Consider the following 18093-nt stretch of genomic DNA (forward strand, 5'->3'; position numbering starts at 1 on the left):
AACATTTCATGACTTATCATGGTATCTTTACCAGAGGTTAGCTTTCACTTTAAGACATTTTTGAATTTCAGTGGTATCTCATTGGAACTTTATGACTATCAAGGAGTTCGTCTGAAATTTCAAACAATGAAACATCATTTGGCATTAATTTGTGAAACAGTTCGTCTTTTGTTGTAGGTCATTAATAGGTATATAGTGTGTTTTTAACAATACCATCGTTGTAGTTTAAACTAAAAGTTAAGTCCTAAATGACACAGGCTGTAGATGGGTCGTGAGACATAAACCAATCTGATTAACATACATATTCTTATCATCACTCTATCATAGATAATATCCCATTATGGGTGACGTTCCGATGACCTTTATACTCTCTGCTTCAGTTCAAATACATTTTAGCTACATAGTTACATCAACTGAAAACGATATTTCGCCATATCCTGCATACACATTCTTTGGTAGATTTGGCTATATACATGAAAATGATTTAAACAGTTCTTGCAAATTATTTCCTTTCCAAACTTCTTCCAGGATCATGGAAGAAGCAATTTAAGTGGTCAGTTTGAACGGTCACCGGAATATTTGGGAAGTTATCGTATCTCTTATGGAAACGTTGTGTTAAGTCGTGGAAGATATTTTAATCAGTTTGAATAGAAACAAAACATTGGCTGTTAATAGAACGTTTAACCAAATTAACAAATCAATACGCGAAATAAATTGATCATATTTGGGGTCTTCCATTATTTCTCTCTTCCTAAAATCAGGTCAATACCTCTCCTGAGACTGACGTGTATCAAGATATTGTCTCTCTGAATATGGTTAAAAGGCTCCATTGTCAGCGTAGATACACCGATATATTCAGCAAAATTATACACATAGAAACACTTCCCATATAATGATGCTAACAGTTAATTCATCAATAAACGAATACTTTTTTTTCTTTTGCTTATTTAGAACACCAATGTTAATTTCCACGCATTCATTAACTTCTAGATCAGGCATTGTTTATATTTGAAAAAAAAAAATATTCACTGTTCGTATTTTTATCATTTCAGATGACTACCCCTTTGAGGCGGGTGGATGAAAGTCTAAATCACAATGAAATGCTTCGAATACATACGTTTAAAGATGTAGTGTGGTTTTGGGTGTTAGATTTAGCCCGATGGAATTTTGTTAACATTGATGGAATTAGCTTTCAATGCGCTCAATGCGGCAGAGGTGACAGATACAGAGGTACAATAGTAATATTTTTGTGAAATATTAATATGGTATTGTAATGTTAGGAAATGAAACATTAATGCGTAGGGCTATATCTGAAGAAATACCATTAGAAATAGAATTTTAAAAAAAAGTTGTTACCAATCAGAACCATATTAAATTTTAGTACTCATATGTTATCTATTTTACTAAAATTCAAACAGAAAAACATATGTTTACTAATTAGACAGTGTGTAATTGGTGCTAATAAGACAGTGTGTAATTGAATGAGACCCAAACTAAACGAGTATGCTGTAATAGAACATTATTCACCCTTTGTTAAAAATAACTTTTCTTTTATTAATAACATTTAATCTGTAATTTGATATTGATGACTTCAACTACGCAATGTTTTATTGTATAAAGGAACATATCTTTAATATATTTTTCTTTCGTTCTAATGTAGAAGGAAGATATTCAGAGGAGGAGATGGCAAATATTCACCACGAAGATTGTGAAATACGAATTAATAGTGTCAGAGCTCGCCACTAAAACGAGAAAGCCATGGTACATTTAATTAAAATGTTCAATATTAAAACCTTTTAATAATGAAAACAAGCAAACAAATAAATGTTATTCTTGTTAGAAACATTATTCTGTTTATAAAATGTTTCATCTGCTTGCTTACTTACCATATAAGAAAAACTGTTTTTCTAGTTGATTCATCTGTACGTTGATTCACATATTACAATTTTGATTGTATCTGTTGAAAAAAAGTCAAATTATTTTCACATTTCTATGCCTAACAGAAACATTATAGTTGTAAGATTACCAATTATATCATTTAAACAAATTAAGGTTTTATTACATTATAGGTAATTAAAAGAAATCGGCTGTTTACGACATGCGTCATGAATGATGGGCAGAATGAAGATGTATGAAGAGGAATTAAGTATTATCTTTTGAAGCTATGGAATCTTGAATGTTTCACAAAGTAACCGGTTCTACACATTGTAAAGATGGCTTCCATTTACTCATACACTAGTCTGCAAAATTGTAGTAAAAATGAATTGTTGTGTGAGGATTGTCCATATTACTCGAAAAAGTACACGTCTTACATTGTTGACTGATGCTTTTGGAAACGTTATTTATTTCTTCAAATCTTGTGATATGGTTTGATTTTGTACTGTTTTATATTATTTTCAGTTTACATAACATATGACATCTCTCTATTTTTTGTTCAATTCGACTCAAAATAAACACCTTTTAACCAATTTAAATATCAGCAAACACAAACAATACCTAGTTATCAAGGAACAAACAGGATAATCCTTATTATTCGTTGAGCAGGATTTCTTTTTTTTATTTTCTAATTGTTAGCATTTTTCTTTATGAACCTGGTTTATGTTGATATCCTCTACTGGCAATTAAAAGCTTACTTATAAAATTGTAATGACATTGTATAAAATTTAAATATATAAGTAATATACTAGTTCTGGTGTTGGACATCAGTCAAAGGGAGATAATTTATCAACAATGTCAATAAATCGGAAGCAATTCTTATTTAAGTTTGTTATTACTACATTCGAAGTAAATTTCATTACATGTGTATGTTGAATCAAGGATAAATGTTGTGTTTTACAATTATGGAGGATTGGTTGGGGTCTTTGTGTGGTCATTATATTACAGAGAAATATTAACATTATTTTTAGGGATTATCTATTGCCCGATCCTCTTTGTCCATTTTCTAAAAGCAAATAAAATATGTTTAAATTTTCTCCCCATTTCTTACAAAAAATAATTAAAATATGACAAAGTATATGATATTGAGCCTGTGGCATGCTGGAATGAAGGGCTACCAAGTTCGTTAAAATGAATGACCTTGATCTTCATTCAAGGTCACAGGGGTAAAATAGGCTTAAATTTTTAAACAACTTATTGTGGATAACTTAGAGGCCTAGCGACATGATATTTAGCCTGTGGCATTCTGAAATGAAGGGCTGCCAAGTTTGTTAATATGAATGACCTTGATTTTCATTCAAGGTAACAGGGGTCAATTAGGCTAAAATCTTTAAACGATACTTGTGAATACCTAAGAGGCCTGTGAATTGGATGAATGGCTACCACGTTTGTTCAATTAAATGACCTTGACCTTCATTTAAGGTCACATGGGTCAAATAGGTTAATATCTTTAAACAACTTCTTGTGAATAACTAAGTGGCCTAGAGACCTGATATAGGGCCTGTGGCATGCTGGGATAAATGGCTAATAAGTTTGTTCAAATAAATTACCTTTAACTTCATTCAAGGTCACAGGGGTCAAAAAGGTTTAAATATTTAAATGCATTCTCCTCAAAAACCAGAATCCCCAGGGAACATATATTGGGCATGTAGCATGATGTGATGAAGGGCTACCTAGTTTGTTCAAATGACCTTGATCTTCATTCAAGGTCACATGGGTCAATTAGGCTATAATCTTTAAACGACTTCTTTTCAATAATTAATAGGCCTAGCGACATGATATTTGGCCTTTGACATGCTGGGATGAATGGCTAACACGCTTGTGCAAATAAATGACATTCACCTTCATTTAAGGTCATAGGGGTCAAATAGTTAAAATTTTAAACAAGTTCTTGTGCATAACTAAAAGACCTAGAGACCTAATATTTGGTATCTGGCATGCTGGGATGAAGGGCTAATAGGTTTTGTTTAAGTCAATTACCTTCATCTTCATTAAAGGTCACAGGGTTCGAAAAGGCTAAAAGCTTTGAACCATAATGTCCATTGTAGTGATACTGGGCATGTAGAATGTTGGGCTGAAGGGCTAACAAGTTTGTTCAAATGAATGACCTTGCCTTTCATTCAAGATCACAGAAGTCAAAAAAGTATTTAAACAACTTCTTGTGTAAATAAGTAAGAGTCCTAGAGACTGGATATTGAATTGTAGCGTGGTGGGGATCAAGGGACCTTCATTCATGGGCTAATTCATCAAATATATCAGAACATGAACTTCTTCTATTAAAAGAGTTATTTGTATTGCCTTAATTGTTTCCCACTACAATATTTTTTATTGACAATAGTCAGATGACCGTTAAGGCCCATGAGTATCTTGTAAAAAATTCCAGTGACGTCATCCATTGTATACGCCAGATGTATAGTTTCACTATCCAATGGTGGCCAGTTGGATAGTTTACTATTCATCAGTATTATCGTTGCATAGTCAAATATCCAACAGATGGTGTTAAATATGCATATTTTTTTAGCTTTGAGAACATTAACAGACAATGCAATTTCAAAGGTTCATTTCACTGTGGTATCCTTAAACAATTTTCTTTGTCTGCATAACACCTCACGTCTCAATAAGTGCATTGTCAAGGTGTATAAACATGTCCCATTTTAAAGTTATCTTTCGCAACTTTTCTTTAAAGGTGGGTTTCTTTCCCTATCATGGATTGGATTCCAAGATCACTTTTGCTCCTTTGGAATTTATAATTCTCTTATCATGAATTTCACTGAAAATAGGGTACTTCAATATCTAAGTCTTCATTTGATATCCTCAAGAATAAAATTCAGGGAAACTTTTTGGGACCGTTGCGTGTAACTAATGATTAGTTATCACTATAATTGCAAGTCAAATCCATTCTAATTTAATTGTTATGCAACTATGATATGGCGAATGGAATGCACGTGTACCTATATATAAACCTTGCCTGTATGTTTTCATTAGACCATAGAATAAACATGATTTACCTGTGTAACCAATTAAGTTCTTTTCAACTGTCCAACAGTTGGATAGTTGGATTGTTGCAATTGATGAGATTCATAAGTGGATTTTTTTAAGTTGGATAACCAACCGTTGGTGTAGTATAGGCCAGAGAAAACACCCTATATCCCTCTATAGATTTGTTTTCTCGGGCCTATTTTACATCAATTCGTTGTTTATCATATACATGGATGCTTTGCTCTAAAATTCACATCAAATTAGCTATGTGCCGTGTGCAATTTAACTTTTGGATCAATAGCTGTTTTAACTAACTTAATAAATACGTTTAATTGCCAAATATCACAACCAATTATCGTTGTTGTTTTTAATTATGGGTATGGAGAAGCAATATAGCATTGAGATTTAATGTCGGTCGCAATATGCATGGAAAGAATTCATAATGATAAATGTATAATTTGGATATGATATCGTGTCAAACGATAACCCTAATCTTATACAAGAAATAATTTCGTTTTATGTCACATATGAAGAAACAGAAACCATCTGTTTTGTGCAATTTGTCATATAATAAACGCTAACACTGCGATATAAGCGTATGAACAGATAAAATAAATTCAGATATAGAAAACACAAAATAGTATGCATGAATGTGATGATAAGAAGCAAAATGCTATATGGTAAATACATTAATGGTAGCTAGGTATACTGTACAGAGACTGCAGCTAGTTTGTAGAAACAGGGGGGTGAAGGACTGAACTAGACTTAGGTTAATCAACGGGCTCCGTTTATATGCATAATAGATTATTACATTATATAAAGATTGAAGAGTGTCGTTTGATTTACAAAATGTTTTAGGTTAACAGATGTGCTTACAATACAGTCATGCATAACTAGGTCATAGGTAATATTTGCATGCATGATTGGTATGAAGTAAATTTATGTGCAGAGTTACTTTTTTTACATACATATATGTATTTGTAAAGAATATATGAATCACGAATGTAGGTGTGATACATGGATGAGTTGATGTATGTTGTAAATATTGATACAATTGAGTCAGTAATGAAGGTCAACATATATGAGTTTTAAAATGTACATGTGGATTCAGTTAAGTCAGAATAGAGGCATGATCAGAAATGCATGGATGAGTAAATTAATTGTTCATTGTTTAGCCAGGGTGAGGTGTACCTCTATGATAAGAGATTACTGTTGAGATTCTGACAGAAAAATCACATTGGATTAATCAAACGGATTGATTATCGATAGTACAATTGATTAATGATGAAAGTTTTGGAAAAGTTTTAAAACAGATATGTATATCTGCTACATATTTGTTATTTTACTGAAAGTTAAGTTAGAATAAGAGCATACATAAAAACACTGATATAACAAACCTCTGGAGAACAACTGAATGACTTTGTTATATAAGCATTATTACCAGGGAGTTTAACTGAATGACTGTATTATAAGCATCATTACCGAGGAGTTTATCATTACCGGGGATGAAAGTGAAGTGCCATGAATTTGTGTGATCATTATAAACATGTTTACTTACTCCATTTACCTGTCATATTATTCCATAGTTCTTTATAGTTATAATGCTAATTACATGTAACATATACAATCTAAAACCATATCATTTTCAACTATTGATAGTGACAGTTGAAGTTTTGATCAATTGTCTTCAACCTGCCTCGATCAATAGCTATCAGTTTTTAGGGACAATCACCCCAACACTTTTTTAAAGATTTATTATACATATATATATATATATATATATATATAGTGCAGTGAAATAGTGTATACATTGTATATCTGAAATAAGTTGAGTTTGACTGGAAGTATGACGCATGTATATTGTACATCTGAACAGAGTTAAGTCAGAAATAAGGCATTAAGTTTCATTAATGTGTACATGTTCGATTTTAGATGTTCAAATGACCAAGGTTAGCAGTTTCAGTGAGGAAATCTAGATGGTCTTTCCTCATATATACATATATATGATCGGTGTATGTTATAAAACACTTTCAAATTACAGGCTGACAGCCCCCTGCTGTAGTATAAAGGTGTGATTTTCTGATCTGTGACGGCAGACATTTAACTGTTACCGTGTATAGGTAGTATACTCGAGGGCCAATATCAAACTCTTTAGCAACATTATAAATGATTTCCTGTTTGTATATAATATTTATGATACCTGTATATATATATGTAACACAATCATTACACACTCACTACAGCATGTTTATAATACCATCTATTTTCTACAAGCTTTTTAGATATCATTAATTTGTGAGACTCCTTTAAATTGACAGACAAATATAAATACTAAGTATATACGTCCACGTATGTACATAACATATGCCTAAAAGTATATCAAAACATTCGCACTCTAAACCGAGGGCTGTGAGATAAATGTGTATTCACCATGCTACCAAAATGTGCGTGTCTGGATCATCATTTTTTTAGGTAAATATAAACAAATGATGTTTGACATGTTAGTTTATATATAATTAACGTTCTCTTAACCGCCAGGCTGCTGTTAGGACATGCCTGGTTTGTTGGTGGAGGAAAGCCGGAGGACTCGGCGAAAACAAACCGACCAGCGGTCGTGACCCAGAGGCTTGTGGTAATATATCGCTCTCCACTTCTAGCTCTTCATTTTGAATCCCATGTTGGGCAGTTTTCGGTGGCTGTGACTAGTTTCACTATTTTGCCGAAATGTATGGTAATTATGAAAGTTATTATAGCGTTATTTAATCATCTTCCACAAAACTTCTGTGTCTGCGGGAAAATTAAACAAAACCTAAGTTTGTTTTTACAGATCTTCTTTCACCAACATAACTTGAGTCTAATCTCAAAATCATCCTAATCTTTAATAATATAATTACCCTGCGAGATGTTGAGGTTTCATGAAGGAAATTCTTTAATATTCATCAATTATCCAGAAATATTGTCATGCAATTCATGAACTTAAAACTTTATAAATAATTTTAGGAAAGATGTTGCATGGATATTCATGAATCTCTTTTAATATCTTTTCATTAAATCATTAACATTCATGAACAGCCTATTCATGCCAATTCATGAGTTATTCATGAACTACAACTCGCTGTAGTATTAATGAATATTCATGAAAATTAATGAACTGGATCAATTTATTATTATTCGTGAACTCTAGTCCGGTTAGTGTTGGGTTCATGAAGTTTCATGGATGCAAGTTGGAGTCAGCGGCATCTGAATTCATGAACTCTGGGGGTCCATGATTGTCAGTGGTTCGGTAGCTTCACATGGCTCTGAAACGAAACCTGAGCATACGATTAACAAACTAGTTTAACAATTGAATATAGTATTCTGATTGAGTTTAAAGCAAAATCCTTGAAACGCCGTATTGATTTTTCAATATAATTCAAATGGTAAATTGCTAAGAATTTTTTATTAAACAAATGGAAATTCTATTGGAATCAATTCATTATATGAGGAAACAAATTCTTATGATAATAGGTATAATCCATATATTAATATCTATAATGAGTAGAGCTAATTTAAGATAAATTTTTGATTGTGACTGCTTTGGAGGAAAATACATATAGAAGTCTTCTGGCTCATGTGATCTTGTGACAAGTTATTTGACTTCAGTGGATATAGATTAAAATTCATCAAAATGAATGAAATATCATGTCAAGAATCATTCATGAAGTTTTATGCATAACTGATATTCATTAAAAATTTTCAAAGTGAATGAAGAATTTCAATGAATATCAATTATGCAATTTCCATTTATTTTGAATAATTTTAATGAATATTAGTTATGCATAAAACTTCATGAACAAAATTCTTGACACATGGATCAATCACGAATGTTTCATGGATTCATAAAACTTCATAAAGAGTTTATGAGAGTCATTGATAAATAAAAATTTCGATGAACCACAATCTGCTAATATTCTTGAAAGTTCATGAATCATTCATGAACATTTATCAAGTCATGAATATCATCTCGCAAGGGATTAAAAGTAATTTAAATGGCTGACTGCTATACAAGCATGACATCAATATCTGTTACATCTGTCAACATGTTTCTATCCTGTACGTACAAGACTATAACTTGTTCGCACAAGATAATAAGTTGTACGTATAAGATAATATATTTAAGTTATTCGTGGAAAATAATAACTTGTTGATACAAAATACAAAAAAAAACATAATAAAAGTTGTTCGCACAAGATACTAAGTAATGCGTAGAAGATACTAACTTGTACGTACACGCAGGCCTTGAGTTGAGCGTTCGCCACTGTGAGGAAGGCTCTGGGTTCTGTCCCCTGGTCGAGACACATCAAAGTCTATAAAAGTGGTAGTTTCTGCTCCTGCTTAGCGCTCAGCATACAGGGAGTGGGACGAGTGGTTCGCCCGTTGTCAGTATAATGTGACCGGGTGGGGTGTGTTGCTTGGTGTCTTCGGCGGCATGCTTCAGTGATATAGCACTATAAAAAGGGCAACAGTTCCACTATACAAGAAGACACAACATGAATATACCGCAGTCTCCCAAAACACGGACCTCGCACAACATACACGCAACACATCGCATACATAGGAGGCCGTCCTTAAATGACCATAGCTGTTAATAGGACGTTAATTATTCAAACAAACAAACAATCAAAAAGTATTGTTTGATTCAAGAAACCAAAATTATATTGCGTTTATCATACATCTACGTTCAAATGCTTTACAAATGCAACCCGTAAGCGAAATAGGACGATCATCATTAGCTTCTCCATAGTATCCTTTTTGGGGCTTCGCGCAATAGGTAGGATTTTTTATTCCTTCCATGACTCGAGAATTTTGCCAGAATAATAAACATTAATCGAAATATTTAAACGACACCGATTCTGGTAAAAGTTTTAAGAACTGGTACACAGGCAACACTTCTTCACGTGAATTTCACGTGAAATTCATGGGGGAAAATGACGTGAAATTCAACTGAATCGATAATACCCAGTCCAATCCCGCTACAGTTATATACACAACATCAACATTTTACATTGATCTTTGACTTTCATATCGAAGACCATTCGTACGTTTTTACCGCTTTGTGTACTTAGTCTGCCTGTTTATTTGTCTGCTAGTTTTGATTGGGTAAATCGTACTGTCATCGAAACACTAAATATAAAACTGTCACTGGTTATGTAAATACACGTGTATATCATTACATAAAATGGTATTATACCTTAATCCCAAAGTAGCAAAGGGCAAATTCTTGCGACAGTATTCTAAGTTTTATCAGGCTGTTTACGGTAAATGTATAAAATCTGTTATTAGGACTGAGTCAAAATACAATCCCTTAAAATGAAACAGAATTGCGCATGTGATCGGTGACATATTTCTTGTGTCTTCTCTTACGGTATTTCGCAAATATTCAAATGAATGTTTTAGTGTTGTATTCATATATTGAAATATTATATTCTATATATTTAGATATATTTTTTTTAGATTAAGTGTTTGTTTACAAATTTTCATGCACTTTGGCTGATGGTAAACAATCATATCATCAGATGCATGAAATAGCACAAATAAGATTTAAATTATATAAGCCTACATTGCATTGCCGTTTTACAATAGCATGGTTAATTGTTTTAATTAATTTGTGTAATAAAGTCCTTATCATTATCTTTGTTTCTTTCAGGTGTTTTATTGCAAGTGTACTACTGATGGCATTATACACCTGCACTGTATATTATACGTTAAAGACCGATTAAAAACCAGATGTTCAAGGAGACGTTTCTTTTAATTTCAAGAAAGTTAAGAAACAAATTCATGAAAACCATATGGAATCACATAAAACGTCAGCCTCGAGCAGACAAATCCACGTTCACTATTACAACCCTCCTCCCCATTTCAAAGAGGTCGGAGAAATATTTCATGGGTGCCCAAGCAACTGCTCTGTGTCTATTGGAAACAATCGAAACTATTACGATTAGGATGAAGTGATATTTTTACATTAGTTCCCTTACCGAAACTATCACGATAGTGATGCAGTGATATTTTACATTCGTTCCCTTCCCGAAACTCCAGTGAAGATGAGACCAGAACAAATATGGATTTTTTATAACAAAGAACCGATGTGTCAAAGGCGCAAACATATCAAGGCATATGATGGACTCTTCAGCTGGACATTGACCTATCGAAGAGACTCCGACATACTTCGTACATTCGGACGATTTGAACATAGTCCCCTTCAGCAAGTGCGTTTCCCTAATATGTGACGGCGACTGACGAAACGGGCCCAGATGCGGCGATTATGACGTCGGAATACATGACGTTATAAAGTTACGCACATTTTTTGCCGACGTCACCACGTATATTTGCGGAAACTCTCAATAAACTACGGTTCATTAAAGGCCCAATATCCGTATCTTTCTTATTTTTTTCATGATTTAGAAGAATGTCGGAAAAAAAATCCTATCGCTAGGTGGGTCCCACTTAGTCAAACAAGCCGAAGTTAGCCGACATGGTAACGTCGTTGCCGAGAATGTCATGTGACTACCGTAACTACGTAACGTCCGTGCGAACTCTTCCGAAAACGGGTCATGAACTTTCCGACTTCCGTTCGGCAATAATCGTAACTTCTATGGCGACCAGTTTAAAATGAAGGCATGTTTACATGTATCGACTTTCAACAACTGCTGTACCAAAGTTATTAAAAATCATTATAAATATTCTTTAATATATCTTAATTTCAACTACATCTACAAATACTAACAACATCGGAGTCGAATTTAACTTGAATTTTTGTCGATAGTTACGTATAGTGTGGCTTTAAGCCCGCATTTTATGTAGAAATTTAGTTACCTGTACAGTATCAATACATAATATGAATGGTAAATTGGTGAGTATCAGGTAATCAGTATATACATGGAAGTACTTTCTAACAAAAATATAAATAAATGAATAAATATAGCTGCGAACAGCACATTAGAAAAAAAAATATTGAGATTGTTTCTCTCTTCGTTAGTAGAGATAGCAATTAATATATTTATGAAAATTAATCAAAGATAAGAGTGAAACAAATCCTGACTTATCTCAATCAGTTGTTAATGCAGTTTTTCGACTGAAATTCCAATATACCACATGTCAGGGTATCCGGACAAAAATATTTATAAATAAATTGAATACAGTTAAACATTTTTTAATCTTATCTAGCAATATTGTTTCTCCACGGATATTCTGGAAATTCCACAGGCTTGGCTCTTTCACAAGTTAATAATATTTTGCAATACGTCGTTTCATATTTAAAATCAAATATCGAAAATCAAAGTCGTAAAAGTCTCTGAAATTATACCGAATACATTGATATACACGTATACTTAACAAACATATCACGAGTGCGGAAACTTAAAATGCAAACCACAGGTGTATACAGACTCTGTATACGTATGTAATTCTATAGTAGAGAGAGAGAGAGTGAATATCTACAGAGCCAAACACCTGTATATGATCTTTAATTTTGTATGAGAATAATTTAAGTTTCTGATCAGTGCACAAGATGTCTATTTTCTTGTAGAATTATGCGACGATGATAACAAGGAATGCGGTATTTAAAGTGGACGTCCGTATAGTTCAGTACTTATGCTTTGGTCACAACCCCTTCCGATTATGATGTACTCCCGGCATGAATTTTAGCCATTTTGCCTGGTCTCCGGTCGGACACCAGACATGGCCGGCCGGTGTCCGGGGCTCTTAGACAGCATCGGGGACGTCCCCCAAGAGTTTTAGTTCGAAGTTAAAATATCTCCGATATCCCGTAGAATTTCATAATCGGCAAAATAGACTTCACATATCGTTTAAACATCGTCCGATGTCCGGCCGGCAACATCCTCGATACTCCAGGGGTTCCGATCACTTACGATCTCTACACATCCTCGATACCCCAGGAGTTCCGATCATTTACGATCTCTACACCCCTGGACTATCTCATAGTGAAATTGAAGGCAGCTCAGCGGTAAAAAATTGACCAATCACAGGCTAGCAAAGATTTCCTTTGAAGACTACAGAGAGGGCGACTCTAACATCAAAGCCACACAGTCGACCACAGTGTATCATTCATCGATGTACATCAAACAACTAAATTACCTGTTCTGTTCTGTTGCCTCCAGTTTTACTATGAGATAGCTAGTCCAGGGGTGTAGAAGTCGTAAGTGATCGGAACCCCTGTAATTTAGCATATGATATGTGCACCTTATGGCATCTTGTGTTATCAGAATTAAACCACAGGTTTGGTAACAAAGAACTTCGCATGGCTCATTATCTTGTCAGAAAATCAAACATGGAGATCAGGTGACAACACATGTGTATGTATATTTCTGATTAACGAGTGAGTTATATCATAAACAAAAAGGAATGTAGTGGGAGCAAAAGTGCTACCAAACAAAGACGAAATACTCTTCTCTGTCAGCTTTTTTTTTTATTAAAAAACAATAAAATCGTTACAACTGATTGATGATTGAACCCTATACACTAAAGCTATATCGAAATTACTCGTTGGCAGTCAGGAATATTCATTACATCTACAACCTTAACAAACAATTCAAGATACAAAATATCCATGAATCTTTATTTCGAGTCGAATTTATCACACATACATCACATAAGCTAGCAACAGGTTGTATTTCGACATAAAACCAATGTAACAAAAATACAGGGAACAGTGCAGTAAAACATGGCTATAACGAACCGCGTGGGGCCAACTAAATCTATTCGTTGCAAGCATAGTTGGTTCTATGACATTATAAATATATCATGTATTATTTTTGACAGAACATGAAAATTACTGCATTATATCCATTGATTCGATGTAACCATCGTTTACTGTATCTATAGGATCACAGAAATAGCACATATAATATGTTTTTTTCATTCGGACATTGACGCCAGAGGGTGAGAAGTATAAATGTACTTAAGTTGAACTCATATAATTTGCAATACGTTTTTCACTATAGACACACGGATATCTCCCCTGAAACATAATTTGTATAAAAAATTGATGAGTCACATTATTCTCACATCAGCAATAGTCCCTGGAGTTAACTAAACGTATATTTTAATAATTATATACCGAAGTTTAAACTGGTTCACTCAACAAACATTCTACTTACAGGTAGCTTTCACCTGCTATCCAGCAGGCTTCTTCAGCCCTAATGACAGGGGACATACTTAGTGGTGTTCAGTCACATGACAGGTGATTAACCCTAAGTCATGTGACTGAACAAGACTGGCATAGGCTGCGGGCACGATGTGGCGTTATCTATCCTGGTTGAGGTCAGGCTTGGAGGCTGCGACGTAAATGGCCTCCTTTGCACCACGTTGGAACCAGCGTGAATCTTGGTCCAATACTCTGATGCTGTCTGTTGTGAAAATGTAGTGGTTTCTCATATGGGCCCCAACAGGAGACGAATCTCCGTGGTGTTCAGCCATTAGTTTACGGAGTGGTCTTTCCGTCTCTCCCACATATGTTGATGAACAGTCAACACATGATATTTTGTATATAGCCCCTGACTTGTACATGGTGCTACCAGCATCCCTCGAATGGTATTTCGTGTGCACTGTAACTCCCTCTTTGCAGGATGATGGCCTCCGAAATACCTCCGATGTATGGTTGGTAATGTGTCCCTTGGCTGGTTGGCGCTGGTGTGCCCGTTCAGTAGTCTTGGTCCTGCTTCTGGGGAGGTCCCAAGCCCACTTACTATAGCCCGAAACACTGAGAACTTTCTTCAGGTGATCTTCTTCCTGCGTTTTGGCCTGATGAATAGAGTATATGGAGTTGGCTCTATGGGTCAGAGTTCTTATAACACCCAGTTTGTGTTCTAGCGGTTGATGGCTGTCGAGTTTGAGATATTGGTCGGTGTGTGTGGGTTTACGGTACATACGGAACACAATGGATCAATCGTCACGAAGCCGAATGTACGTGTCTAGTACTAGGATCGAGTTATCTTTCATCCTCTCGATTGTGAACTTAATGGCTGGGTGACGGTTGCTAAGATGGTCAGTGAAATCGTTTACCACATTGCTATATATGATTGCCAAGGTATCATCCACGCATCTCCCCCAATACCTAGGGCTGTCCGGAAGGTCCTCAGAGCCAATTCCTCGAAGTGTTCTATGAAGAGGTTGGCTACGATCGGGCTGAAAGGGGAGCCCATAGCCGCACCTTCCATTTGTTGGTAAAATTTACCATCTATTACGAAGTAAGTGGTACTTAGGCAAACAGGAGTCCGTGATCTGTTAGGAGGATAGTGTCGTTCGTTCGGCGAGCGCCTGATCCATCTCGAGTCTCTTTCGGATGATAGTACGCTCTCTTGTACTGGTACACTGGTGGACAGAGCAGTCATATCGTATAACACTAAACACTCATCTGCGCTCAGGTATACTGTGATAGTGTTTTCACTAGTTCAGTACTGTTCCTGGTGTGGTGAGCTGTACGGCCTACCAGTACAGATAGGATTTTCGCCAGGAACCTAGCTGTGTTATAAGTGATAGAGCCTCTAGACGCTACAATAGGTATGAGAGGAACAGCTTCCTTGTGTACCTTAGGAAGACCATAGAACTTAGGGACGTCCGCGGATGTAGGATGTAAGTACCTATACTGGTCAATAGTCAGAAGACCTGAGAAGCTGTACTAGTTTTGTGGTATATCTAGCAGTAGGATCCGTCTTAAGAGGCTTGTAGATGTACCCATCACTAAGGATTACCCCGATCTTCTCTTGGTACATAGACTTGGGCATGATCACAGTAGCCCGTCCCTTATCAGCTGGTAATATAAGGTTGTTCACGTCGGCCTTAAGTGATGTTAGTGCATGTCAGTCATCCCCTGGTATAAAAGACTTAGGGAGTTTGGTGTTTTTCAAGATCTTAACACAGTATGTACGTGAGTGAGAAGCTGCCTCCGAGTGTATTTGCATGCTGTCTCTATGCGCGTGATTAAATCGACAATGGGTAATTTATTGGGACTTATCGCAAAATTAAGACCTCTCTCCAATACCGACTTCTCCGTTGAAGTCAAGATCTTATCTGGTTGGATGACCACCCAACTTGACTTATATTATTATATATAGTATGTATTGCAATGTTATACTAATTCAACATTGCGCTTTTCCAAAATTGTCTTCAGGTATCAATTTAACACTTTACATAGACTTATGAACAAGATGACACTACAGACATAAAATCAAAGCTATAACTTTAGTGAACAACTTTCTAACACTCTACAAAAACTTATGAACAAGAATGTACTACAGACATTAAATTAAAGCTATTCCTTCAGTGATCAATTATAACACCTCCCAACCTCCATAGCTTACCTCGCAATCTCGCACTCTCGCTGTCTCGCCTCGCGATCTCGCGATCTCGCGACCTCGCAACCCCGACTTAGAACGCGAGGTTGCGAGTTTGTGAGGTGGCCCTAACCGGCCACCATACTATTGAGTATTGTAATGGACCGACACGACTCGTTCCCGTTACTCGTTGTACAGGTGTATTTGTAAGAAAAGGATGTTCTCACGACAAGGTGATTTCGTCTAGAGGTTTTTAATGCAAGACAATAAAATGAAAATTAAAGATGCTCCACCGCTGACAAATGGTATTTTTTTCTCCATCAAAAACAGGAGCAGGCGTTTTAGTATTTTTCTTCAGTTACAAAAGTTACTAACTTTACATCATTACCTGACCATGGAGGTAGTGAGTCTCCAATTTTACTTCAAGATAAAAATATCAAAAATAATTAATTGCATCCCGAAAAAATTCAATGGCTCTATGTCCTATATGGAATGCAATATTCGCATGCAATATTGTTTTTGTTTTCTTTTTTGTTAATTAGACATACATATATATACGATTAAACACAAATCATTGTTAAAATGATGAGTACCATTTATGCTCTGTCGGCGGTGGAGCATTTTTAAGTGTAAACGGCTCCATTTGTGTTTTGCAAGTAAAACAATAATTGATTTCAACTTCAAACCATTCTCTTTTACCAATAAAGAAAGGTTCTAAAATATTCTGTCGGTTCTTGAAAATCCATCATTATCACATCATGCGAAGTCTACAATGTATAATTGGTCACAATGTTCAAATCATAAGAGATCACAGTCAATAAAAAGACTTTGAAGGCTGTATCCAGAAGAAACCAAACATCGATTAACAGTAACAGTAGGATTAGATACACTAAGAGTTTTGATAATGATTTCTCAATAAATTTGGTACGGCAGTTGTTGAAAGTCGATGCTTGCAAACATGCCTTAAATGGTCGTTAAAGAAGTTACGATCGTTGCCGAACGGAAGTCAAAAAGTTCAGACCCATTCTTGGAAGAGTTCGGAAAGACGTCACGTAGTTACTGTAGTCACACGGTGTTCTCAGCAAAGACGTTACAGTGTCGGCTACCTTCGGCTTGTTTGAAAAGTGGAACATACTTAGCCATGTTCAATATTTATTGTGATTTTTATCAAAAATTTCCGAATCGTTACTTTCCATCTTGACTTCGATTTAGTCATATCTCTGCATGATTTACAACAGGATATTTTTTTAATTCTTCTAATTATCGAAAATAAAATCAGACAGATACCGATATTGTGACTTTTACGTAACGGAACAACATGCAATTCATAATAAGTATCGCCTTTCTATTATAGTTAATAATAGAGTTAGTATGCACTTAACAATACTAATAATAGACAATAGGAATACCGACACATATACCCTTTTTCGATACAGCTCAAGACCCATGTTACCCACTTACATTACTGATACTAGAAATGATCAATTAAAGAAGCGAATAATTTGATAATGCTATCATCAGACATTCTAACCTATATACATTTTTTTAAAAAAAACACACATAGAGATATGGCTTCGTTTTATGCTAACAAAACACAAATAATTGTGTAATGGTTACTAAACCAAACACTAAAATATTTGTGTAGTCGATAAAATGAACATTGATTAAATGCCAATGATTTGCAATTATAACATTAAACAACAATCGTTTAGTTTAAATTATCGGGTCTAATATTAAATGACTAATAATACAACACCACTAGCTTGAATCCCTATGACAGCTCAAGTGCCCCAACCTATTATACAAGCAATTACTAGTTTAATAATGCACTTTTATACCATCGACGAAA

At 35.0% G+C, this 18093-nt stretch overlaps 1 protein-coding gene and 1 long non-coding RNA gene across 2 annotated transcripts; one reads left to right on the forward strand and one right to left on the reverse strand.

The window, feature by feature from the left end:
• Nucleotides 1-228: 228 nt before the first annotated feature.
• LOC138328323 (uncharacterized) lies at nt 229-6316 on the forward strand. Its single transcript, XR_011209190.1, has 3 exons — nt 229-1230; nt 1661-1761; nt 2070-6316. It is a non-coding gene; the product is annotated as an uncharacterized lncRNA (long non-coding RNA).
• Nucleotides 6317-14214: 7898 nt separating this feature from the next.
• Nucleotides 14215-14838, reverse strand: LOC138326381 (uncharacterized). The gene has a single exon (XM_069272522.1). The coding sequence runs from the start codon at nt 14836-14838 to the stop codon at nt 14215-14217; it is 624 nt and encodes a 207-aa protein (XP_069128623.1).
• Nucleotides 14839-18093: the final 3255 nt, after the last annotated feature.

This window comes from Argopecten irradians, chromosome 1, assembly GCF_041381155.1.
Source record: "Argopecten irradians isolate NY chromosome 1, Ai_NY, whole genome shotgun sequence".
Classification (NCBI taxonomy): domain Eukaryota; kingdom Metazoa; phylum Mollusca; class Bivalvia; order Pectinida; family Pectinidae; genus Argopecten; species Argopecten irradians.

Coding starts and splice junctions, on each gene's coding strand:
- LOC138326381 (XM_069272522.1), bottom strand. CDS start 14,838: ATGTACCGTAAACCCACACACACCGACCAATATCTCAAACTCGACAGC.